General features: G+C 40.7%; 2 protein-coding genes across 8 annotated transcripts; one reads left to right on the top strand and one right to left on the bottom strand.

The window, feature by feature from the left end:
* Window positions 1–205: 205 nt before the first annotated feature.
* On the top strand, window positions 206–23982 carry slc11a2 (solute carrier family 11 member 2). Of its 7 annotated transcripts, none has more exons than XM_061219585.1 (18): window positions 2985–3113; window positions 3207–3306; window positions 3873–3960; window positions 7228–7367; window positions 9411–9533; window positions 9678–9797; window positions 10032–10138; window positions 10222–10292; window positions 11135–11202; window positions 11475–11630; window positions 12184–12342; window positions 12596–12682; window positions 13397–13516; window positions 13626–13775; window positions 14305–14378; window positions 14666–14819; window positions 17212–17265; window positions 20963–23982. In XM_061219585.1, the coding sequence occupies exons 3-18, from the start codon at window positions 3927–3929 to the stop codon at window positions 21062–21064; spliced, it is 1719 nt and encodes a 572-aa protein (XP_061075569.1). In that variant the 5' UTR covers window positions 2985–3113; window positions 3207–3306; window positions 3873–3926; the 3' UTR covers window positions 21065–23982. The 7 variants fall into 7 exon arrangements, with proteins under 7 accessions (XP_061075567.1, XP_061075566.1, XP_061075571.1 ...); XM_061219584.1 differs by having other exon boundaries at window positions 3207–3387; XM_061219583.1 differs by lacking the exons at window positions 2985–3113; window positions 3207–3306 and adding an exon at window positions 206–343.
* LOC133109867 (HIG1 domain family member 1A, mitochondrial-like) lies at window positions 23818–26079 on the bottom strand. Its single transcript, XM_061219588.1, has 4 exons — window positions 25946–26079; window positions 25261–25357; window positions 24938–25072; window positions 23818–24521 (listed from the first exon to the last, which is right to left on the bottom strand). Exons 2-4 carry the CDS (start codon window positions 25346–25348, stop codon window positions 24463–24465), a joined length of 282 nt encoding a protein of 93 aa, XP_061075572.1. The 5' UTR covers window positions 25349–25357; window positions 25946–26079; the 3' UTR covers window positions 23818–24462.
* Between the last annotated feature and the right edge of the window lie 364 nt (window positions 26080–26443).

Genomic DNA, 26443 nt, shown 5'->3' with positions numbered 1-26443 from the left:
TCTCTTGCAAAATTTCCTCCGAGACAATAGTGGGCAGTATTCATATTTGAAGCCACTTGAAATCTATGAAAATCCATTCGCCAGGTTTTTTTCTCCCCTAGTGTCGCGCTTGTGACGGAAAACAATTTACACCAATACCAGTATGAAATCAGTCTGTTTGGCCAATAATGACAAGGTGGGAGTGCTTTACGAACATAATGCACGGCATGTACAGACTTGGATGTCAACCAATCCGTGTCATAATGACTTATTATTTAGCTACCTAAGTTCGCTAGGTATAGCTGTAAATTGCCCCATAATTTAAATGAGCGTACATTTAAGTACAGGATACATACTTAGTTAGGTAAGACATATTTTTTATTTTAATGTGGGTGCTATTTGTATTGTACCTTATGTCGTTAGCCTATCTGTTTCGGATCTTGCAAAACAGCAAAGTTAGCTTTACTAGCTATCAGTTGATCTTACAAGTTAACTGAATTGCTAACGTTACCAAATGTTTGATAAAAACGGCACCGGTAGCGGATTACCTAGCCTGGTACTGTAGCTAGTTAATCCTGGTAGAGGTTATTTTAGCTTTATGAAATGTGACGTGCTGATTTGTTGGGTGAAAGACGATTGACTGTCTGGAAATAGCTGGCTAAAATATATAGCCAGCTAGCTATCGTTTGCTAGAAACAATAGTGAGTGTTAAGTTAACCTCATTAACAGTATGGTCTGTGTTGTCCGGATTCATTGTTTTGATTATAGCAAATTAAAGTTGATACTATTATTGTTGCAGTAATCAAGACAGAATAATAGAGCTAACTTAGGTGGACGAAATGCCGCCTGGCACAACTTTTCTCTGACTGTGTAACCATATGTCACAAACTAGCAAGCTAACTTTACACTGGCGTCCTGTAGGAGCTGATGAGCTGACATACCGACCCCACACCACATATGCTACTTCAGATAGCTAAAGAGCTAAAAAAGCTGCTGGCAATTCGGCGCGCTCGATACGCATGCGGCGTTGACCTTTCTGTGATCTTCGGGCTGATTGGTGAATTATTTTAACGTGTGTTGGATTTTTGACACGTGCCTGATGTGATAATGGGACGTTTATTCGTCACCACATTCACTACTTTTTCTGGGAAGGGAAAACGCTAACCTACATTACAATCACTTAGAAGACGCCCTTATCTAGAGCGACATACAGAGGTGGAGAACATCGGTAAATCATTCGTCAAAATGCAATGTTTTCAACAACTATAGCCGTATTCGTATTATGACATGCCTGTATTTAATCATTAGGTGTGGAGTAACGTATTTTAAAATGTGATATTGTTTGAACTTTTAATCCCATAGTCTTTTTCTGAAAAATAAAGAAAATGGGTTGCATTATATAGCACCCGTTGCTTAGTTGTACAGTACAATACACTTTAGGGTAAGGACTTGAATTTATGTGCTTTCATAATTTTATTTCCTGATCTCTGAATCACTTCCAAGTATGTCTAAGTCTTTCCTACACTTCTGTGACCCAGTTTGACCCTCCATATTAGTGATGCTGTTGTAATTTGTTGCAATGTGTAATAGTATAGTGTAGAATAGTATACGATACTATCGTATAGTATAGGACAATGATTATGGAACCAGACTTGTAACTCAGAGATTTAATTTCCAGATAGGCCAGTTTTACCCTTTAATAAGCTACTAAACATAAATGGCTTCTGTAAATATCCAGCCAGTCATGTAAATGTATGTGAAATGTAGGCATTGTAAGTCACTCTGAATGAGACTGTGTTAACAGGAAAGGACTTGTTCTACAAAACCATTATTTTAGGACTGGTTTTGTCATGTTGTAAAATGTTACTAATTTAAAAAAATAACTTCACAAAATAAACCTTTTGCTGGAACAACAGGCTTGATTTCAAGGCTCCTTACAAACTGAACATTTTATTTGACTTCTCCCAGTTTGTGTTCCTGTGGTAGACCATTAGTATATCCAGGTTGACCACTTCCTATGGAAGGTTCATCGAAAGTGTAGAGCTTCTGCTGTGAACTGAGTGTGTATACAATAATGAAATGCCAAACCCCTGTAGGCCATATTTTAAAGTAAGGGACAAATCTACAAAAACTGTCACATTTATTTGATTGCAATTCAGTATTAAAGTTAATAAACTCTTTCCTTCAGGTACATTGGCCTTCGTACAAGTACCACTCGAACAAAGAGATTTGTTCTTAAATCGAGTGATTTAAGAGAACTTGGTGCATTCACCAATAGTCTCGTATTTGGATTTTATTTATTTATTTTTTTGGGTAGGAGCAACATTTACAAGTGGTGGTCCTGGCCTGTCCTATGAGTCATGTAAATGAGAGCTTTGCTGTGTATGTGAGCGCAGTTGCCTGGCACGCCAAACTCGGATCAGACTTTCAAACTAGGCATTGTAGATTAAATATGAATCAAGATTCAGCAACTGCATTGCTTATTTATTGCCTCAAATGTTTTCAGAAATGTATTTCAGTGGATTGTTTAGGAGAAAAAAGATGAAGATGAACAATGGTCTGCCATTTTATTATGTTTTGCCAAAACGAAGGAACTGCAGTCTACCTAATAGGGTATTGTTTTTGTTCATCTGTTTGGGCATCTATCCGATGGAACCCACCTACAGTACCGTGGATACTGTATTATAACGGACGTCTTCATTTAGGACAGTTGTCTGTTAGGTGCTTTTGTTTAATGTGATGTGCTACACTTGTTTGAGCCCTTTGTTGGAAAAATGTACAGTAAGAATACAAAAATGTTCTTGCATGAGGCCCAATGTTTCTTATTTAAGTAACACATTGATGTAGCTGTAGCTGTGTGTGTGTGTGTGTGTGTGTGTGTGTGTGTGTGTGTGTGTGTCACACTTGTATGTAAGTTTGTGATGTCTTTGTTCAGTTGGGAAGGCAAGAGAGATAGGGGTTGATGGGGTGTACTGGTATAGTGAGATTAGCTCAAAAGCGGGGATAAGAACTTTTTGCTCATCTGCGCACTTCACTCCTGACTCTTTTAGGTTTGGCAGCTATAATTCTGCCTCTTTCCCTGCCTCATTTTCCACTGGCTCTAGTATTACTAAGTATACAAGCTGGAAATCACTGTAAGTTTCATTACTGTGAAGTTTTTCTTTCTGTGTTGTTGAAAATGTGACTTGAATTCTAGCTTCATGAAACTTTTGCGTCCCCGTTTACAGGCGGTTGACCTAATTGCTTCACATAGTGGGAAGTGATATTTAGCGGTGAGAAGTGGGGAACAGATCAATCCCAGTGACCTTCTTGCTGTCGGCTCCAGAGGCACGTGGACCTTCTGCTAACTTTTATACTCCAGTGGAGCATAAGTCATCTACAAATGTTCTCTGACAGTCTCGGTGTTGGGCAAGTGTCTTGTGTCTTGCTTTGTTTTTCTGCTAAAGCAGCGTTTGTCATGCTGCTCGGGGTGGTGGTGGGTCATGAATTGTGCTGTGTCATAGTGACCCTGCAAATTTAGTACTGCTTAATTCTGTTGATATATTACTCCTGACAATTGTGTATAATCTTCTAAAGGGGATGTTTACTTGTTCTTTTTCTTGAGTTTTTTTCCCGTCTCGTGGTTTTTCGGAGGGTGGGTTGGGGGAGTGTGGGGGGATGGGGGGTTAAATATGCAGACTCGTGAGAACATGCGTTCCTTTTTTTGCTGTACTAAATTTTGTCCTGTTCAGCTGGGAGAAAGCTGGGGCCTAGTTGCCTACCTGCGAGGGAACTAAATGTGCCTAAGAGACGGCAGCCATGTTGAATTCCTGGGGCAGAACAGGGTTTTTTGCTCCAGCTCTCTGTGATCTCATGATTGCTCAGGCTGTCTGCATCTTATTGTCCTCCCTCAGGCTGAGCGTCTGTCCTGGAGAGTCCCCGACGCCTCCCTGCCACCCCAAAGCCTCATGAAGACAGACCGGGAAGCAGATCTCCTAGAAGGTAGCAGCTTCTGAAACCATAGCATCTCATTATGAGAACGACACCAGTAATTGTAAAGATAGCAATTAAGGGGACCAAGCACTCAAGCACTTTTTGGACTTGTTGAATGCGTATGGATGTTTAGCAACGAGTTAAGAGTTAATGATTGTTATAAAATTTTTATCATAAAATTGTAATTGTGTATTAGGGCATAAAACACAACCAGAAGGGGATAATAATTTGAGTAATTTTCTGAGAAAATGACAAGATGAAGAGGAGCATGTTTATGAAATGCTTAAAGGGGAGTTCACCCAAAAATTAAACAAATGTATTAAAGTAAGTGTTGTCACTTACCCAGAGTAACCCAATCTAACCATCCAGATTCGGCAGAAGCTTGCATGTGCTTGCAACGGCCAGTTTTATTTGCCGTTATGCTATTATGATCATCCATTATGACATTGTATTTTTCATATTTTTGGTAAACGTACACAATAATAACATTTCACATTGTAATCTTGTCGTTTGTGTCCCTGCGGGTGTTACAGGCGGGACGGTGTGTGCACGTTGCGCCGTAGCCTATGTAGGCACATTATTAATATTACGTTGTTAAAATGGCAATGAAACTGATACGTGACTTAAGACCAGGCTGTGTTTGGTTATAACGGAACCGCAGTCAGCTGCATCGTAATAGCAATGCCCTGGCAACTGCCATGACCATACCTCACTTTAAGACCGAATAGGCACATTTTGTACTGTATTATTTGTATGTATTATGCACTCAGACAATGTACTGGCAAAACTCATTAGAGCAATGAGCTTCACTGTTGTCAATTGAAGTCATCAGCTCTACTGTACCATTCTAGAACTATTGAAAAGCTTCACAGGTCTCTCATCTTTCTGACTCAGCTACTTAGTAGCCAGGCGGAACTGTAGCTATTTGGAGAAATGAGGAACACGGTTGCGGTGTGTAGAATTTGTCATTTCTTTCTCAGTATAACCTCATTGAACCTCAGAAACTGGAAGAAACACAAATATTAAGGTGTAAATTAAGCATTGTCAGCACAGTGTTACAATGTTGATTGCTTGGCCTGTAGATCATGTACATCTACTACTCTTTCTGTCAACCTTCACCCAGAGTGGGTCTTACTAGATTGGTGTGCATGTGATGCATATATATTTTTCTAAATAAGCCAATTCACGGAAGCATCTGTAATGTGATTGTTCACCCCAATCGTGTTCATTCAGAATTCAAGGAATTGTAAAATTCTAAAATTAAAAAAACTAAAATTGTTATGCTGTTAAAAAGTCTTACCAATACCCTTTTGTATGGGACCAGGCTGAACTTGTGTGCAAAGTGTTTTTTGTGGGTTTTAGAAGCCGGAACATGAACGAGAAATGGGGTTCCTCGCTCCAGAGATAAGTAATAATAGGGGAAAAGTTGATGGTCAGACTGTAGTATCAGTCCTTATCACTGTTTTATTGACTATAACAGCAATGGCAGTCGGCCTAGTATTAGTGGGAGCAGTAATACAGTAGATTTATGGTTTTCTTAACATGGCACAATTTCAGGAGTTTCGCAGAGTAAAAAGCTGCATTCACTCACACTTAGCCTGGGGCACAACACTGAGTCCTGTTTCTCTTTTTCTTTGGCATCAGCATTAAAGTGGACTCATGGACCTCAGACCTGGATGGCATCATGGGTTTTTTAACTTATTTTGTGATTTGTTTTTCATTTATTTATACACTCAGCAGACTCTCTTTTAACTGCTCACTTTTTTACATTTACTGAAGCGACTCAGATTGTCTGCTTATTGGTGTAACATGAGTGCCCCAGCAGGGATTCAAACCTGAAACCCCATGAGCATGATCTTAACATGCAGAATAAGGGATGCTAATGTACAGATACAGCCTACAGCTGCTTCGTTTATGTCTACTTTCAGCTGAAAAGGACACCTGCGGATTTTTTGTGTAATGATCTCCAAAGCTGACCTTAGTCTTATCATCATGTGTTTACATAATTGGGGCATGAAATTTCTGTTTTGAGCTCGCAAGGAAAAAGTCAACAAGTCCTTGAAAACTGAACCCACGTGTTGTGTTTAGTGAAGTTTGACCAGACAGATTGCGAAACAAATTAAATTAGATCCTTTCCCCGGTCTCTATCCTTATTGTTTTATGGGGAACAGCTGTCAGGGCTCATGGTGCCGTGGCATGTTCACATGGCTGTGTTGACTCGTGTCACGTGGGTGTGCCCCAGGAGCAAGGGGGGGATGGTAGGTTGGGGGGGCGGGGCAAGACTGAGAGTCTGGTGATGCCAAGCCTGTTGCTACACAGGCCAGCATGCTGCCTGATGTGCCCATTGAAGGCTTGACTTGTGGGAAATGGGAAATTGTCAGCACCTTCATATCCAAATGTGCTAAGAGGGAGGGGGCAGAGTTGCGTACGGACAGAGGAAGCGAGTTGTAGCCCGAGCTTAAAGAGAGGGAAGCGAGATTGCTTGGCGCTGAGAGGGGCCAGCAGTACAATGGGAGCACAGCAGAGCATTGTGAACGAGCGTTCCGCACTCAGTGAGTTTCTCAGTGACTTTTAATGCTTGGTAGACAGGGGGTTACAATGGACAGAGAGACAACAAAAGTATACTTTGATTTCCCACACTTGGTCTGCAGATTTTTTGGCGTTCTATTGGCAGGCAGGTTGCACATTTTGCGATCAGTGGCATTCCTGAGCTCTGCGAGACATCATGTCACGTTATGTTCAGAGTGCTGTGTGGGGACGTGACCTCACAGAGGGTGTGTTATGTGAATTTACGATTTGCTTGTTTTTAATGACCGGAAGCGCAGTTAAAGGTTGTGAACAGTTGGCTGAGGTAAAAGTGCTGGGCGGTGTGTGTATATCTGTCCCAGGTGTGGCGCTGTGTACCCATTCACCCTTTGTGATATTGGTCGGGTCAGCCACGAATCATTTTTTTTTCCTGTGCACAGTGTTGAATGGTTTATTTGGCCCAGAGGCTATTTCTGTCAACTATGGGCTTGTTTGTACAAATTGTTCATAGACGTGTGATAATGTACCATATCCTGTCTGTTGTACAATGCTGGGGAGTCCTCTTACTCATACTTTTCCCTCCCCAGACATTGTCCTTGTCATTACTAATGCTGTGAAATCCTTGGTGTGGTAATCTTTAATCAACACTTCTGCAATTCAAAAAATGCACTTTTTTAAAATTTTATTTAATGGTGACATTTAATGACTATTCTCTCTTGTTCTCTTGTCTCGTTTTCTGAACGTCTCCAGAGGAAAGTCAGCAGGAAAATGACCCGGCGACGAACACGCAGTACAGCTCCATCTCCCCCCCGGCCTCACCGGTGCTGGATGACGGGCCCTTCTCCACGTACTTCGAGGAGAAGGTCCCCATCCCAGAGGACATCAGCCAGGTACGCTGCTTCTCCAGCGGGAAATGGTCAGGGGATCGCTGTTCACAGTGGTGAGAGCAGCTACAGTGTTAGCTGGATTAGTGTTAGTCAGTTTGTTTTGGTTTTGGATTAGAGTAGACTGCATTGTATTGGTACATAAATTGGTACCTAGATTGGTTTAAAACAAATTTTATCCCAATTTTGCAACTGCAGTTGCCATGTCAACCGGAGGCACTGCTGTTGGCTGGTGCGATGTAACCTCCCCTGGTGAGGCTATGGCTAGTCATGCATTTCATCCTCTGAGACACCTGGCTACAGCTCTTAATCACATTGGGATAAAAAAAAATTTAATAATAAAAAAATGTACACACGTGGACAAAATTGTTGGGACCCCTCTGTTAATGAAAGAAAAACCCACAATCGTCACTGAAATAACTTGAAACTGACAAAAGTAATAATAAATAAAAAAAATTCTGAAAATTAACCAATGAAAATCAGACATTGCTTTTGAATTGTGGTTCAGCAGAATCATTTTAAAAAACAAACTAATGAAACAGGCCTGGACAAAAATGATGGTACCCCTAGAAAAGATTGAAAATAATTTGACCCTAGGGACATGTTAAACTAAGGTGTGTCCTCTAATTAGCATCACAGGTGTCTTCAAACTTGTAATCAGTCAGTCTGCCTATTTAAAGGGTGACAAGTAATCACTGTGCTGTTTGGTGACATGGTGTGTACCACACTGAACATGGACCACAGAAAGCGAAGGAGAGAGTTGTCTGAGGAGGTTAGAAAGAAAATTATAGACAAACATGTTATAGGTAAAGGCTATAAGACCATCTCCAAGCAGCTTGATGTTCCTGTGACTACAGTTGCACATATTATTGAGAAGTTTAAGGTCCACGGGACTGTAGCCAACCTCCCTGGACGTGGCCGCAAGAGGAAAATTGATGACAAATTGAAGAGACGGATAATACGAATGGTAACCAAAGAGCCCAGAACAACCTCCAAATAAATTAAAGGTGAACTCCAAGGTCAAGGTACATCAGTGTCAGATCGCACCATCCGTCGTTGTTTGAGCCAAAGTGGACTTCATGGGAGACGACCAAGGAGGACACCACTTTTGAAAGCAAATCATAAAAAAGCGAGACTGGAATTTGCCAAAATGCATATTGACAAGCCACAAAGCTTCTGGGAGAATGTCCTTTGGACAGTTGAGACAAAACTGGAGCTTTTTGGCAAGAATGGCTAAGAGCAAAACATTGGACTATCCTGAAGTGGCCTTCTGTGAGCCCTGATCTAAATCCTATTGAACATCTGTGGAAGGGGCTGAAACATGCCGTCTGGAGAAGGCACCCTTCAAACCTGAGACAACTGGAGCAGTTTGCTCACGAGGAGTGGGCCAAAATAGCTGTTGACAGGTGCAGAAGTCTCATTGACAGTTACAGAAATCGTTTGATTGCACTGATTGCCTCAAAATGTTGTGCAACAAAATATTAAGTTAAGGGTACCATCATTTTTATCCAGGCCTGTTTCATTAGTTTGTTTTTTAAAACGATTCTGTTGAACCACAATTCAAAAGCAATGTCTGATTTTCATTGGTAAATTTTCAGTACATTTTTATTAATTATTACTTTTGTCAGTTTCAAGTTATTTCAGTGACCATTGTGGGTTTTTCTTTCATTAACAGAGGGGTACCAACAATTTTGTCCACGTGTACATATATTTTATTTAAAAGGAGCTACTTGCAAAATGGCAATCCATAAATGTTATGTCAAAGGGGTAGGGGGCCCAGAGCCATGTTCCCTTATGGTTTTTCTTCGGCTGCTACAACTGTACAAATCAGTGAGTGTATCAATAACAGAAAGGAGTCAATATTTTCTAACGATTATTCCAATGAGAAGAATAGTCATCCTGTATTTTTTTTTCTCAGAAGCCCAAAAAGAAAGCTTTTTATAATGTTCCACTTTCTTCACTTGGATATTCTGTATGATGTATAGATTGTGTCCTCTGTATTGTGGTGCTGGTTGTTGTTGGTTATAGTTTTCGTGCCTCCTTCTGCAGTTTGGCTTCAGTTTCCGGAAACTCTGGGCATTCACCGGACCCGGCTTCCTGATGAGCATCGCCTACCTGGACCCAGGGAACATCGAGTCGGACCTGCAGTCCGGTGCAAAAGCAGGGTTCAAGGTGCAGTGTCCACGCTGCCTCCATACTGTGCTTTTGGGCTGTTTGGCCTTTTTTTGGTTTGGAACAGCGACTGTGTGAGAATCTGTCCGGGTGTAGAGATGCACACCTCACGGCTCTGGCTGTGTTGTCCTTTGCCATCCCCAGCTGCTCTGGGTGCTCCTGGGGGCCACCATCATCGGCCTCCTGCTGCAGAGACTGGCTGCACGCCTGGGGGTTGTCACTGGCATGCACCTGGCTGAGGTCTGCAACCGCCAGTACCCCACGGTGAGCACCCCGAAGTGTAAATTTGGTTGTAGTAGTATTTCTTTTTATATTTTAAGTTAATTACAAAAAAAAAAAATTCAAAATGTGTATTTGGACTTGTCTATGTAATGTGCTCTCCTGACCATAATGCCTCAGCTGTGTTTTTTTTAAATCACAAGTCATCTCTCTCTCTCTCTCTCTCTCTCTCTCTCTCTCTCTCTCCCTCTCCCTCTCTCTCATCCCTCTCTTTTTCAGATTCCTCGTATCATCCTGTGGCTGATGGTGGAGATGGCCATTATCGGCTCCGACATGCAGGAGGTCATTGGCTGTGCCATCGCCTTCAACCTTCTCTCCGTGGGCAGGTACTGCTCCAAAATGGCCGCCATGGGCTTCAGGTTGCCACAGTCTCTTTGTAAACTCCCCACTTTTTTTCCCCACTGTTTAGGATTCCACTGTGGGCAGGCGTTCTGATCACCATCTTCGACACCTTTGTCTTCCTCTTCCTGGACAAGTATGGTAGGCATATATCAGATGGGTCTTCATTTAGAGAAGTCTCCTGAGATAACCCATTTTTCTTTTTGCCACACACCAGCAGAAAATCTGCACCACAGATCTCCTACACGTGATTATCTTTACCCTTGGGTTTAGTTTTGGTCAGTTAATGAGGAATGATATTTTGTAGATGTGCATTTCATAACCAGTGGCTAAAGATGGTTCTTGTTTTGTGTTTCTATTCGTTGGTAATCATCTTTATTTGTCTTTTCTTTGAACAAATGAAAAAGATGAAACATGAATGAGTGACAGTTCCGAACAATAAATATCAGTATTCTATTGCAGGAAAACCTATTTTTATTTTAATAGATACACATGGGTCAGGAGCTCTAGTTCATGTTCACATCAACAATCAGAATGGAGAAAAAAGGTGATCTAAGTGACTTTGACCATGGAATGATTGTTGGTGCCAGACAGGGTAGTTGATCTCCTGCTGATCTCCTGGGATATTCACACATACTGGTCTCTACAGTTTGCAAAGAATGGTGCAAAAAGCCCCCCCAAAAAAATTCAGTGAGCAGCTGTTCTTCTGACAGAAGTGCCCTAATGAGGGATGTCATAGGAGAATGGCCAGACTGGTCAGAGCTGACAGGAAGGTGACAGTAATGCAAATAACCACACATTACAACAGTGGTATGCAGAAGAGCATCTACAGTACATCAAACCTAAGTGGATAGGCTACAGCAGTAGAAGTCTAAAAAAATAAGTCGAATAAATACATCATTAGCACAAAAAAAATGGAAGGAAGGTTTACCTTGTTTACAGAAGTGCACTGAAGTGGACTGTTGTTATTTTTCTGCCTCCAGGTCTAAGGAAATTGGAAGCCTTTTTTGGGTTTCTCATCACTGTCATGGCTATCAGCTTTGGATATGAGGTAAATTATTAGTTGCATTTGTAATGTTTGTGGTTGTGTCATGCAGACCTGGGCCAAATTAATTGTTTTGGATTCAAATACTTTTCTGCGCTTTACTGAGCCTGTTTGGTGTCTTGGAAACCCATGAAACGCTCCCAAATGTGCGAACCCAGCCTTCTGGTCCTCTTGGTTGGCTCATTCGCACCAGGCGAGATCAGTCGAGCACGGAAAAGTATTTGACACAGGTGTGATCTGATCTGAGGTTTCTGAGCTGGTGGTTTTGTGTCGCGCAGTATGTGCTGGTACGACCGGACCAGGGGGAGCTGCTGAAGGGCATGTTTGTGCCGTACTGCGCCGGCTGTGGTACCAAACAGCTGGAGCAGGCTGTGGGCATTGTGGGTGCTGTCATCATGCCACACAACATCTATCTGCACTCTGCCCTCGTCAAGGTATGGCACCCGGGGTCAGGATGAGCCGACGAGCTCGGCTCTTTACCGTCTTCTGGAACTTTATGTAGAGTCATGATATCTCTATCTGTAGCCCTGTCTGCCTGCCCCCTGTCTTATGAGCGAACCATACATAAGGAGAACAGACTGTCTCTCAGGATGCTCTCTTAAAACTACACTGTAATGACAACAAGGCAATCCCAAATGGCTCTCTGGATATAATGGTAGTCACCTGAAGAGTACAACAGGACAGAGAGGAATGTATCGCATACTAATGACAGGTTGTAGATTTCACAGCAAGCAGTAGAAGGACCAATGCTAATGACCTAGCAGTTTTCAAAGATTTCACACATTTCTTAGGGCAAGCTCAGTATGCTGGGATAGGCTCCAGCCCCCCTGCGACCCTGTTCAGGATAAGCGGGTTAGGATAATGAATGAATGAATGAATGAAATTGAAATGTACATTTATTGTACATGTATTTGTCAGTAAGTGATTAAGTATATAGGGAAAAAAACAAATCACCAAAATGAAGTTTTATCTCTTTGTCGCTCTTAGTCTCGGCAGATCGACCGCAACAATAAGAAGGAGGTGAAGGAGGCCAATAAGTACTATTTCATCGAGTCGTCCATCGCTCTCTTTGTCTCCTTCCTCATCAACGTCTTTGTGGTGGCTGTCTTTGCCGAAGCCTTCTATGACAAGAGCAACCTTGAAGTGGTGGGTACACCACACGAGAGAGCTGGAGATAGGGGTGGGTGGTGATGACACCTACATCTCGGGGGTGGACAGACGGCTCCTGTGTGCAAAGGCTTCATTTTCCAAGATGTTCTCTGCCTCTGTGCTGTAGTCATGCCAGTCGTTTTAAGTCATAAACTGAAATCACCAGTGTTTCTGGGTATTAATCGCTGATTGCAGGTTGTAATCTAGTGTAGTTATGACAAGTCATCCCAATGTCCTGTGCCAATTCCAGAATCAAGAGTGCAATAAGACAGGCAGTCCCCACACTGACCTCTTCCCCCTGGAAAACACCACTCTGGAAGTGGATATCTACAAAGGGGTAAGTCACCTGGTTACTAAACAGTGCAAGAAAATATGTGCCCAATAGAAATAGCTTACAATGTATGGCTCCTGATACTCCCAGTCTGCCTGGGCATCTCTTGACTGACTATGCATCTCTCTAAACATACATTACATTAAATTACATTAATGGCATTTGGCAGACTCTCTTATCCAGAGTGACGTACAGTTGATTAGACTAAGCAGGAGACAATCCTCCCCTGGTGCAACGCAGGGTTAAGGGCTTTGCTCAAGGGCCCAATGGCTGTTCAGATCTTATTGTGGCTACACCAGGGATCAAACCATCTACCTTGCGGGTCCCAGTCATGTCGACTCATGTACCTTAACCACTATGCTACAGGCCGCTACATACACTGTATGCGTTTCTCTGGCTGTGTGGATCTCTGAACAGGACTGAACTGGGTCCCCTGAGTGTGGGTTTCTTAGACTGACTGAGTAGATTTGTCTGACAGTGACAATGTGGGTTTCTAAGACTGTGACTGTGTGGGTTTGTCTGACGGTGACTGTGTGGGTTTCTTAGACTGTAACTGTGTGGGTTTGTCTGACTGTGACTGTGTGGGTTTGTCTGACTGTGACTGTGTGGGTTTGTCTGACGGTGACTGTGTGGGTTTGTCTGACTGTGACTGTGTGGGTTTGTCTGACTGTGACTGTGTGGGTTTGTCTGACTGTGACTGTGTGGGTTTGTCTGTACCAGGGAGTGGTGCTGGGTTGCTACTTCGGCCCTGCGGCCCTCTACATCTGGGCGGTGGGGATCCTGGCGGCGGGACAGAGCTCCACGATGACTGGAACCTACTCCGGACAGTTTGTAATGGAGGTCAGTGCAGGGGGATGGCAAGTGAACCTCCAAGCTCAGCATGTATATCTATCCATTACTTTTTTATTAATTACTTTTGGGTTTTAGATTGAACCTCTCTCTCCCTCAGGGCTTCCTGAACCTGCGCTGGTCGCGTTTCGCCAGAGTGCTGCTGACGCGCTCCATCGCCATCACCCCCACGCTGCTGGTGGCCGTCTTCCAGGACGTGCAGCATCTGACGGGCATGAATGACTTCCTCAACGTGCTGCAGAGCATGCAGGTGGGGTGGGGGAGAGCACAGTGTGAACGGCCCCCACTGGGTCAAGGGTCCCCACTGTGTGAACGGTCAGCACTGTGTGAACGGCCTCCTCTGGGTCAAGGGTCCCCACTGTGTCAAGGGCCCCCACTATGTGAACGGCCTCCACTGGGACTAGGGTCCCCATTCCTCTTGTCCTATGATATAATGAATAATCTTACAGTTATTATGAATAATCTTACAGTTATAAGGTTTTGTCAACATTTTTTGTCATTTGTCTGTTCATACACCATCATAAGAATTTTTTATATTTGACTGTATTTTCAAGTTTTAGATAAAATGCATACAGCCATTTGTTTTAATTTGTTTTAATCACACTGGTTTTGAATAGTTATCTTCAGATTTGGAAAATTACATACCAAGCTTTTAAAAGCTGATTTCACCATGTGCCCTCAGGTTAAACCTCTCTAGAAAAACCTGTATCCACTGAAATGTTCAAGCGAACATGAAGGGCCTACAGGACATTCTGATCAGTGCTCTTTTTCCTCACTAGCTGCCATTCGCCCTGATCCCCATCCTCACCTTCACCAGCCTCACCTCCATCATGAACGATTTTGCGAACGGACTGTAAGTACACCGTCTATGTAAATGAATGCAAACACACAGGGAGTTTGTGGGGCTTTAAACAAATGCATTAAAGTGCTGTCGTTTATCAATGGGGAAACCTTTAAATAAAAGCAGAGAATGTCCACTTCAACCACATGTGAATTGTTTGATTGAAAATCTAAAATTGTGTAGTATAGAGCCAAATCAAGAACATTTTTCATACAAAATATAAATGCACACACAAAATTAAGCTAATCATGCTTGGTAAAGGAAGTATTAATCTGGGCCTGTTTCTTAAATGTACACAGGTTCTGGAAGATTGGGGGCGGCGTGTTGATCCTGGTGGTCTGTGCCATCAACATGTACTTTGTGGTGGTCTACGTGACCACCCTGAACAGTGTGTTGCTCTACGTGCTGGCTGCGGTCCTGTCCTTCGCCTACCTCTCCTTTGTGGGTTACCTGGTGAGTGGGCCTCCCATGCACCGGACATTACAATAGGACATCAAATATAGATGGTCTAAATAGATTATATAACAATTTCTGCAACTTGAGAATGTTAAGAGTTATAGATGGTCTGCTATGACTCCCATTCTGAGGGCTGAACAAACGCCGAGCCTCGAAACAGCAAGCAGAGCTGTTTGCTGTTTTAAGGCCACGCAGAGCCTAGTAGGGCTACACACACATCCACTCCACCAGAGATACAGTACTTTGATCAGAAATGCATCTACAGGATCAGATGCAGTGGGTGACGGCATAACGCCATTCAGTTGCGCAAGCTTAGCATTTTAGAATTATAGTATCTGGTGCACTTTGTGGCTCAGGTTCCAAATCAGATAAAATTAGATGCTGTATGGTGTGATCTTCCATTGTAAAATGTTTCAGAACCAAGAATGGAACATCATATCAAAATCTGGATAACTATTAGTTGCACCTAATGATTCACCATGCATTGAGGCAGATACATTTTTTTCATGCATAAAGAAGAACAAATAAAAAAAAAAAAAGACTCTTAATGAAGTTCCCAATTGGCTCCCATTCATTTTGTTGTATTTTTTTCATGAAAGTTACTCTAACTTATTCTGTGCTGACAAGAGTTTTCTGTTGATATGTGGCAATATAATGGTAATGCTCTTTCATTAATGAAGTCTTAAAATGTATCAGAAAAAAAATATTTTCAACATAATGTTATGGCTTGCATGCATGATGATTGGTTTAATGTTAACCGTGCACTATGACTCTCATGAATAGTATTATGTATATATTAGTTTTAATTGTCACTGTATTTATATTAGAGGTTTCTGAGTCTGTCAGGATATGCTGACTACATTCATTCGCTCAGAGAACAGTGCACAGGTCTGAGAGGTTAAAGACACAAGCTGCATTCACACTTCTTTGATTCGAATTGATATAAACATTTGAAGTGGTCTGAAAAACCACTTTTTCAAAATGTTTCGTGTGAAAACAAGAAAGTCCTGGTTCCTGTCCAACCAGGAAACAAACCAGGCAAGTCATTCTGTTTGCAAAGGGCTTTATTCTAAAGAACAGAGATATCAGAATATTACATTACGGTCAGGTTACTCAATTTCCAGGAACTTGATGGTGAACAGCCCTCCTTACCCTTTCTCAAAAAACACCCATCCTGTATTTCATCACTGCAGAATGAAAACTAATGCCAAGCCTTGATGAGCCCTCTTTAATGATTATCTCAAGGCTGGCCTAGATTGTATTTAACTCGGATGGACAGTGCGCTGTTAAAACTGGGAAACAAACCAAGAGTCATTCTAATCTGATGTGTACCTTTATGCATTTACACTATGCATCAACCTTTTTTTGAACCTGCCCCACTTTTCATTCACAGTTCTGCAATCCAGAACATGAACCCAGTCTACATTACTTAAATTAGCCTAAAATCCTGCACTTCGAGAAGGCCCTCTTAAATTGCCAAAATACATATAAACTTATTGTGGAATGATCACTTGTCTCCAGTGACCTCCATCCTACAAATTTTGTCAGAATCATTACAGAACACCAGTTTTAGAATTAATTTCCCTCTTGTAGATGGACATACTGTGCCAAAAAAAGGTCATTTATAACCTGCTCAAAAGCTTGAATGTTGACTTGTTCCTTTGTCATGTATTGATCACATGTTGCTGTGTTCATTTCAAACTGATCAAAAGATACTGTGCTGTATGAAACAACCGTGGCCTGAAATGACCATGCTGCCATGTTTAACTAATGTTTTAAGATACAGAAAAAAATGAATATTTTCCTATAAATATTTATATCGTGACTTGCCGTTTACCAGACACAGTTTGTACAGGGACCAAATCAAATGCCTGTAGTGTAGAGTAGTGGTGACACAACTCTCTTTGTAATTGAGAGATTGCAGGTTGAAATTCCAGTTGGGCCCCAGCTATGTACATTTGAGCAATATAATTACCCTTTATTGCTTCAGTAAATTATCCAACTGTAAAATGGGCAATGCCTTGTGTAAATAAAATGCTGTCAGGGGCTCTGTATTAAGGCATTTGCCAAGCAAATTATGTAATTTAATGAATCTCTTTCCAAAAGTCTGTGTGAAAAGGTTATAGAAGAGCTGAAATGATCAATCGGGTCTCAGCATGAGCCTGAAGGAAAGGGCTCCTGACTAAGTGCACCGTTTGCCAAGTACAGTCCTCCTCCCAACCACACCCTGTTTGAAGATAGACCAGTACTGGGCTGTGGTGGTGAAACAGATAAACGTGTTCAGAGTCCTTATCACGCACCCAAAGCAGTGGAACAAAGTTACAGGAAAGGGGTGAGTTTGAGTGTGTGCGTGTGTATACTTACTCTGCCCTTCTCTCTGTGACCACAGGCCTGGCAGTGTCTGGTTGCCCTGGGAGTGTCATGTCTGGATGTTGGCAGCAGGGTAAGGAATGGCCTCATGGTGCCCATAGAGGAAGCACCGGAATTTCACTCTTAACCAAGTGCCAACAGAGTTCCTACAGTGCTGTTGGGCCTGCTTCTCAGAGTTAGACTGTCCCTTGTACATGTACATTGACAGAGGACTGGTGAGGAACTGCACAAGGGGTTTTGGGATTACAGTGGTGTAATCCAGATCATTTTTGTATTTGTGTCCTTAGATTTGACTCCCAATATGAATTATATCTATTTATCTCCCAACTTTCACTCACTCTATTTACCACAGCTCAGTTTTACTTTCTGAAAAATAGTGGGTACATAAATACAACTTTTAAATGAGTTCAAATCAGCCTTATTGAGTTTATTTGTAAAAATGTGTTGTTGATGAATATTTTATCTGGTTATGTGTGTACAGGATCCAGACTAACATTTTGAAATGCACAGTTCCCATTACTCAAGGGATATCTTTACTCGGATCATTCCGCAACTTTGGCGTGATAGAAAAGCACATCATTACCGTTGTGAATTGTTGAACATAAGGAATTATCTGGCGTTGTTCAGGATGTATTTCAGATGCAAACTGGCTGTTGGGACCTGATGTGCTTTTACATGCTGCTAGTTACAGTAGGTCACAAATCAGAGGCACATGCTCAGTCATTCGGAGTAGAGTGAGGAGTACTTTTTCATGATAATTATAGCTGACACTGTGAAACGATTAACAGTGATATACACTGGAAGTATGTTGCTATTGAACCTCAGTATATCAGTTTATATTACCTACAGTTGAAAATTCTTATGGTGTGTGTCTCCTGTGAAAGATAGGTACAAGTGAAATAGATATAATTGATACCAGAAGGATACCAGAGAAGATACAAGTTTGGCGGGCTGTAACAAATCTTGTAAATTCTCCATACAGCAATATTTGGATTAATTTGTGTATTTTGTCTTATGCATGAGAAGGTGCTGTTTTTAACATTGATGCAGTGCACAGTCAAGTCACCAGCATTTTACAAAAGTTTTGAAATTAGATATAAATTTTGATGAAAACTCAATTCATGTTATAATGGATTACTACCTGAAAACATAACTATTTTACGGGGTTGTGCTAATAGAAATACCGTGTCAAACAAAGGTTACGAGTATTCTGGAAAGGAGAGGTTGGTATTTCCATTCATTCTTTGTTGACAAACTCATTATACCTCACTGTCAGGATTCTTATATACAAACCATTTTTTATGTTATGAAGGATATGTAGCTCACAATTTAACTCTTTATTTGCTTACGTCCAGGTTTTTATATTTAAAAAATAAAATCAGTCATTATATTGTCTGTGTGCATGCAATCGCGCATTATGAGTGTTTTCATTCTGGTTTCATGTTGAAATTGAAGGTGATTTCTGCTATTGCGTTATCGTTACTTGCACATTTAGTTCACGTAAGCTACATTTGACTCGTTTTAACCAAGAACATACTTGAAAGAGCTGAGTCAGCACGGTCTCCTGATATTTCCACTACATTACATCACTTTCTCCTTTAGGGCTTGATTTTGATATTATGGATTATTCAGTGAAAAAATTTAAATGGGGGGAATGCAATGGAATAGTTGCATATCTTGATCAATTTATATTCCAATTCTGTTCTGTTTAACTCAATTTTACTGCCTCCTCATTGCACCTAGAAAATGTTTTCTTTCTTCATTGTAAACTATACAGAAGTGAAATTGTTAGCCTCTGTCTTTTTTCTTTCACAAGATTAGGGCACAGAACAGTGTTTCCATTCATTGTTTTTGTTATTAACCTTGATGTATCACCTATACATTGCAAATATTTAAGATTTAATGTCATGAAATTTGACATGAAATTGCCTTGACTTTGCCCTTTCTGTCCTATGTAAAGATGGAAATGTCCGTACCTGCGCTTAGACCTGTCTTCATTAATAAACCCTGTTTAAAATTCAGTTTAATTCGTTAGAGATGTTTGACAGTGTTGTCTTAAAGATCATTTATACATAAATAAAAGTGACAAAACCAAGTGTCTTTGTGTTTTGCTGTCTGCTGGTTTAATAATTGAATGCACTGTGATTCCACTTTTAAATGGCTAAATTACAGTGGTATGGGTAACACTGAATTAATGAAAATGAAAATCAATCACAATATAGACATTTAAAGATAAGCTAAAAACCGCAGCAAGCAAGCCAAAGAAACACGAAGAATCTATTGATGTAACCCTTTACCTTGTTCACCTTCTTGTAAACTCGAGTATAAAATTAGTCAAACAGTAGGTTGAGTGCATCACAGAACTGATTGATGCTGTTGCATTGGATGTACACTCACTGAGCACTTTATTAGGAATACCTGTACACCTAGTCATGGAGTATCTAATCAGCCAATTGTGAGGCAGTAGTGCAATGCATAAAATCATGTAGATATGGGTCAGGAGCTTCAGTTTATGTTCACATCAACAAATTCTTTCTCCACTCTGATGGATCTAAGTGACTTTGACCGTGGAATGATTGTTGGTGCAAAACAGGGTGGTTTGAGTATCTCAGAAACTACTGAACTGGGATATTCATGCAAAACAGTCTCTAGAAAACAACATCCAGTGAGCAGCAGTTCTGCAGGCAGAAATGCCTGGTTAATGACACAGGTCAGAGGAGAATGACTGGTCAAAGCTGACAGGAAGGTGACAGTAATGCAACCATAATCATGCATGACCGTGGTGTGCAGAAGAGCATCTCTGAACACACAATGCATCAAGCATTAAACCAAAAGTGGATAGGCTACAGCAGCAGAAGACTTAAGTCTAAAAAATAAGTCTAATAAATACCTAATAAAGTGCACACTGAGTGTATTTTCCATCAGTGGTGAGAATTCAGTTCCACTATTTAATTCAAGCAGGATTAATGAGTATGATCTTTATATTATGTTTACTTGTGTTGCAAGCTGGCTGTTCCTGTTATACAGGATGTCTATGCAGTAAGTAAATCTTATTGTTCAGTTCCAATTTCCTGTCACTAATTATGCCATTTCTAGGCACTCCTGTTCATTGTTGTGGTCTAGTTGTTCAGCTAGTTGTGATGTTGTGGAACAGCAGGGCAGGTGGAATGAGGAAAAACGTCGTAAAATGCCGTCATCATGCCCACGTGCTGTATGCTGTCGGGGTTCATATAACCGCATTAAGAACAACCATGGCACCCACTGCCCTCCTTGTGTGTCTGCTACCACAAATTCTGAAATAAATATGATATAACTATCATGTTATTTGTTAAATTCTGTATGTTTTCATTAATTGTATTAAATATCAGAATTTCCGTCCCCCTTGTAAGTCTACCTAAAATGCGGCTTGATCTTAACTTGGATGATTTATGTAGATGAGGGGTACGTAAGGGTAATTGGAGGTTAATTCCTTGTGACAACAAATAGTACAACAATCGTATAACAACCTGGGATTGAGGCTGCAGTTACACCTGAAACCAAAGTAACAGACCTTGTCATGACAAGATGCCATCAGCTCTGGGCCACTTTGCACTCGAGGTTTACTGTAACAGTTCTTATATGTGAAGTACATCAGTCGTGTGTGTAAAGTGTGTAAAGTAACGTGTGTGTACCCCTGGTTCCTTACAGTGCCATTGAAACTAAAGCAGCTGAATATAGATGGTGACGGTTAAACCGCCTTTGTCCTTCTCTCCCCTCTTTTCCTCTCTCAGATACGCCTAGGTCTGACCGGTCACACGGACATTTACCTGCTGAACGACATGGACAATGATGTGTGTGGAGAGGTGAATGGGATGGGGATAGCCAGGCAGTAGAGGTGGAGACAAGCCCCCCCCCCACACACACCACCCCACCCAAGTGCAGGCATCGGATCGGATTTTGGAGGGAGCTGGTTTGTTCCCTACTTGCCTTACCTGTTTAAAGTACGTGATCTTCTGCACGAGAAACAGTCGTCTCAACCTCTTCTTCACATTCCTTCTGGCAGTGTTAGCTTTTATTTGTCAGCACACAACAACGTATCTCTTTATTTCAAGGGATATGGCTGGCAGCTTTACACATAATTTTCAGTTGAAACTCTGTAACAGGCTACAAGGCGTTGAAACGTTTGTGGCACTAAAGTTTTGGAATAGGGGTTACAGTGCATGCCACACTGAAAGCTGATCTTGGAAATCAAGGCATGGAACCATTTTGTGTATTCTTTTTTTTAAGTTTACAGATATCTGTTCATCTTCACTTTGCTATGTCTATTGGGGTGGATTATTTCTTTCTGGATTATTCTGTTTTTCATAAACTTTTTGCAGTTAATAGTTTAAGAAATTAAGTTCTGAAGAGTTTGCAAATCCTCCATAAATACACCGAATGTGCAAACTATTTTGCTTCTAAATAGAACAAAGTCTTGATTGCTTTTCAATGTATACCCATATTGGATGCAATTTAATCTGATTTGTGGCTATACATGGTGATGTTTGGGCATTCAGCTATGGCAGATGGGATGGGCATATCCACCAAATATGCCCCCCTCCCACATACAGTGCTGTGAGTATTTGCCCCCTTCCTGATTTCCTCAATTTTTTCCATATTTTTCACACAAAATGGTTTCAGATCTTAATTTCTTTAATGAAAAATGTTATCAAACACCCAAATCACCCCTGTGAAAAAGTAATTGTCTCCTTAATCTTACTGGTTGCACCACCTTCAGCAGCAATAATTGCAATCAGCACTTCCTATAATTTGGTATGAAGTCTTTTTCATTAAATCAATGAAACAATAATGTAAGAATGGTGTTTTGGGTTTACTCAGATTCCCTTTGTCTAAAGATGAACATGTAATAATAGAATAAATCAGAAATACTTTTTCATGGCACTGTAGCTAACCCAATGAGTGCTGCGTAGGTGCCATGACGATGGAATAGATGGAAAGTTGGGAAGCCTGTGTTTGTTGCCACTGGGTGGCATTTTTGTTTATATTTGAAAGATTTCCTTTATTGTATGCCCAAATGCATCACGCTTATATTGTTTTATGCCACAGTACTCGGTTGCCTAGCAAACACCCCCTTGTCTGAAAAGACTTTTTACTTATTGCCCTTCTGGACATGAGGCCAGTTTTTAAGTTATTCATTCACATTTTTTTATTTTAAATACATTTATATACATTATTACTACATACAAGTACTACAAATGTAGCACAGTGTAGGCTGTTACAGCAGTACAAGGAATTTAGTTTTTTTAATTTTATCTGTTGAGCCTGTTTAAAGGGTGTTTTTGAGGGTGGAAAATAATATAAAAATGTGGATCTGTGTTTTTATCTTGAATACCTTTTACCTAATTGGCTATCTGCACACAACTGTGTACATAACACATTAGAGGAATGAAAACCATACCAGTCTATGCTAATGTAAATATCATGAACAAGGCCAATAATGTCTGATAAACTCTGCTTTCAGATTACTTGCTGTACAGTATGTTCTTCCTGCTGGTTGCAGTTTGAAATAAATGAGCTTAAAACTGATACTATACAGTATGTATTCTGCAGTTGTTTTTATTCCTTTATTGTGCTGTGTACACTATTGTGCGTTGATGAATTTTTAAAAATATATATTTTTTTACCAACTTATGTCATACTGTTTGATAATACGTAAAACAAAGAGTCATTTTAAACAAAAATTACGTATTGCACTTTACCTCATATTTATCCTCCAGAGGGCTTTTCAACCTGCACTGTCAAGTTGTCCTTAACTCTGAGCCAAGACTGACCCAGGGGTTTTTTTTTTTATTATCCAGAGCTAAGTTTTAGACCAGGAGGGTATCTTATGAAGCAGGATTACCAAGTTAGCTGGATAAGTTCACAGAGTAAAACCTGGAACAGCCCTGTTTACTTTACACTGTGATTTCGTCCCGCTAACTCTTGGGCTCCAGATTCACACTAGTAATCTTTGTCCTTTGGACAAACCCAGTTGGTGACTCGGCTCATCATATAAAGTCAAAACAGCATGATTGGACAATAAACATTCCACAAGTATCCTACAGTTGACACAGTCTATTTTCACACTGTCTATTTTTGCAACAGATTTTTGTGATTTCTGGGGTTAGCCCCAAAAAGTTGGTATTAACCATTCTCAGGAGCAGAGTCGGCGTAGCCCAGGGCCAAGGCTGGTGCTGTCCTACTGTAGAATAAGCAGTTGTAAAACCTTGCTTAGCCCTGACCTAAGAACTTCCTCAGCAGAGAGCTACGCTGCCGGTTGAAAAGCCCTTTAGATGAGCATGATCAAATGAAGCACTTACAGGTTTCCTTCCTGTATTGTAAATAAACAGAATATGAGTTGTCGTAATCACAAGTGCACTGCAATGTAATTAAACTTCTAAATGCAAATAATACTGGCCAGCAATCTGGTCTTAATTTATTCCGTTTTAAGTGTTGTACAAAAGTATGGCAAATGTGGGATTCAAAATTCTCTGGAAAGCCCCGGTGGAAATACGCAATATGACTATGAATACTAAGTTTGTAAAGCCACATATTATCAGGTATGATAGTAAGGGACTAAAGAAAAATTAGTAGTTGAAAGGTGTCATGATTTTCAGAATGCCTTTATTATTTGTACATTGTTGTGTTCACTGTGTACAGGAGGCTTAAGCACACAGAGCCAAAGAGGCATGTCTCTGGTTTATACTTTTACAGTTACCAAAAAGTTGTATATGCCAAATAAACTGTGTTAAATAAAAAAATTAAAATACCAGACTTTATTCCTCTTTTTTCTTTCTTTCACCTTAAATTTAAGTTGAAAGTTTACACTATGTACAAACTAAAACAGAACATATACGTCACCTCACTGTGATATGGTAAATAGACTCAAGCCTTACTGTGACGCTGTTAGCTGGCTTCAACTTGTAGGAATCTTGGTGTGCGCTTGGATATAGATCTTAAAGGCATCTCAGTGCCCCTCTTGGAGTAAGATTGGATAAAGGTTTTTCAGTGTGTGTTGGTGTAAATGCAGCGTTTAATATGTACTTCTCTCAAAAATACTGAAAAGGGCATTATAACTCACTCAGTGTATTCTCAGACTGGCCACAAAGAACAGCAACGGAAGGTTGTCTGTAGTAGTGACTGACAGATCTGTTTCTCAGATTCACATTTGCTTGAACAGGGGAGGTGGTGTTAGATTGGTAGTCATTGGTTTTTAACAGTTACAGGCTTTTGGTGCATGAATGTGTCCATGTCACTTTTCCCCCGGATCTTTAGGGGCAAAGTACTCATTGTACATGGAGTAGAGCACACCTGAAACGGAAAATGGGACAGTCTGGACACAGGCCACTTTTTGCAATGCAAAACATAATCACATGCACATCCAAAGTTAGCGGTATGATTAGCAGTAAAGCAAGTACAAACCAAACAGAAGAAAGGCATAGAGGCCAATACAACTATGATACACTGTGGAACACATGGAAAACTGCAAATGGAAAATAAATCATTACTACCACCATTAACAATACCGACTATACAAAATAAATTCTGAAAAATTCACCATAACTGGGAAATGTGTTTAAACCAACAATAGGAACAATAGCCATATGGGTTTAAAGTCAGATGAGTTACATCATACATTCTGTGGAATTTCATTGATATAACCTTACATCTTTCCATTTCTGAGAGAATGAAATGGTCATTGTGACCAGAATAAACAGAGTACGTACCCAGTGTCATAGCTCCAACCACAAAGCCCTGCGCTGCAACACGCATGTGAATGAGGTGGACAGACATTTTTGTGTCGCCCCGTGATCTGAGCTTCATCAACCCATATCCAACAATTGACACAAACCCAGCCATACCTGTAAGATCAGGCAAGATAACTATCAGAGGCAAATGGGAACTGAGGAGGCAACATTTAGGCTACTTTTTCGAGGCAAAAGTGACTCCCAGACAAATGTACAAGTAACTTACCATTATTCATGTTTACAATTTTATAAAATGTAATACAGAACTTGCCGTACTGCCGGTAGATATCGCCCTAACTTACCTATCGGTACGAAGGGCGATTCCTTCGCCTTTCGCATGAACTTTGATGATTGTGAGTCATCATCGGACCAGCTTTTGTCGGAAGCCATGAATGGCAGCTGGAAGGGATGAAGAGAATCAGGAGATCTGTTTGATCGTGTCGTTAACTACTTTATTCAATGTATGTTAACTATGTAATCCACATTAAGATGATGATTAGAAGAGATGGGAAACAGACATCAGCCAATCAGACGCGTCTATGAGTTCTGTGAGGAGGATGACAGCAGCTCGAGTTACCATGATGTCCGTTTTTAGAATAGTAAGCATACTGACGTTCTAACACCTTCGCGTAAAGCCAGTTTTGTTCTAATCCACGGTAAATGCATGTTGATAACGTTACTCACGTTTGATGTGTTGTTTCTCGTAAACGCTTGTCTACTACTGTTTGAAAGGCGTGCCAGTATAACACAACAGAAATAAAACAAACGGAGGCAAATAATCAAGACTCTCTGCTAGTTTTCGCATTCGTAACACTTACATTCTAAGCATCTTTACCTATGTTTGGTAACTGCCAGTTCTGTTCCTATATGATACCTAATAGAAGTAGGCTATTACAAGGTTGAATTTTTTTTGGATATAGCTGGTTCGTCAGCATATTAGCCTAACAGTTTAGAAGAAACTTAATCGTATTCGTTACTGAAAATTACCTTAAAATTGTGATCTTGTGCGGTCCCAGCTTGAAGTTCCAACTAAGGAATGAAATATCTTATCATCTGGGATATAGGACATGTACTTTTATTTCCTATACATGTGATCAAGCGTCATATCACAATTACCGTAATACAACATCAAGACGTCCAGTATATATTTTTTCATTCATGTTATGATGACACATTGGTTCAATGTTTCTTTAATTTTGTGTTATGTGTATGTGTAGTAATCCATACATAGACGAGTCTATGTATAATTGAATGAAGCGGAATATTTCCTATTACAAATGTCTTCCGATCGTTTCATACATACACTCGTAATATCCCATAATCATCTTTCACGCTCTTTCTACGTATATTTGACTAGTACGTCCATTTATATTCATAATGTGCAAAGTCAGTAATGTTTATTTTATAGGCCTACTGTTGTGCACACGAGCATGCAATAGGCCACCAAGAGCTTGTAGGGGCGCCTCTGTTGAGATTACATTTTTA

This window comes from Conger conger, chromosome 14 (genome assembly GCF_963514075.1).
Source record: "Conger conger chromosome 14, fConCon1.1, whole genome shotgun sequence".
NCBI classification, from domain to species: Eukaryota; Metazoa; Chordata; class Actinopteri; order Anguilliformes; family Congridae; genus Conger; species Conger conger.
Note: the sequence above shows the minus strand (reverse complement) of the source record. Positions and strands in the feature narration are given on the sequence as shown.

Bases quoted from the DNA above. Each gene is read 5' to 3' on its own strand.
- slc11a2 (XM_061219581.1), top strand. From the start codon at position 6,461: ATGGGAGCACAGCAGAGCATTGTGAACGAGCGTTCCGCACTCA. The intron at 9,798-10,031 runs GTGAGCACCCCG...TCTCTTTTTCAG, and splicing joins GCAACCGCCAGTACCCCACG to ATTCCTCGTATCATCCTGTG. The intron at 14,379-14,665 runs GTAAGTACACCG...AAATGTACACAG, and splicing joins AACGATTTTGCGAACGGACT to GTTCTGGAAGATTGGGGGCG.
- LOC133109867 (XM_061219588.1), bottom strand. From the start codon at position 25,348: ATGGCTTCCGACAAAAGCTGGTCCGATGATGACTCACAATCATCAAAG. The intron at 25,073-25,260 runs GTAAGTTAGGGC...CTGATCTTACAG, and splicing joins ATCGCCCTTCGTACCGATAG to GTATGGCTGGGTTTGTGTCA. The intron at 24,522-24,937 runs GTACGTACTCTG...TTTCCGTTTCAG, and splicing joins GGTTGGAGCTATGACACTGG to GTGTGCTCTACTCCATGTAC.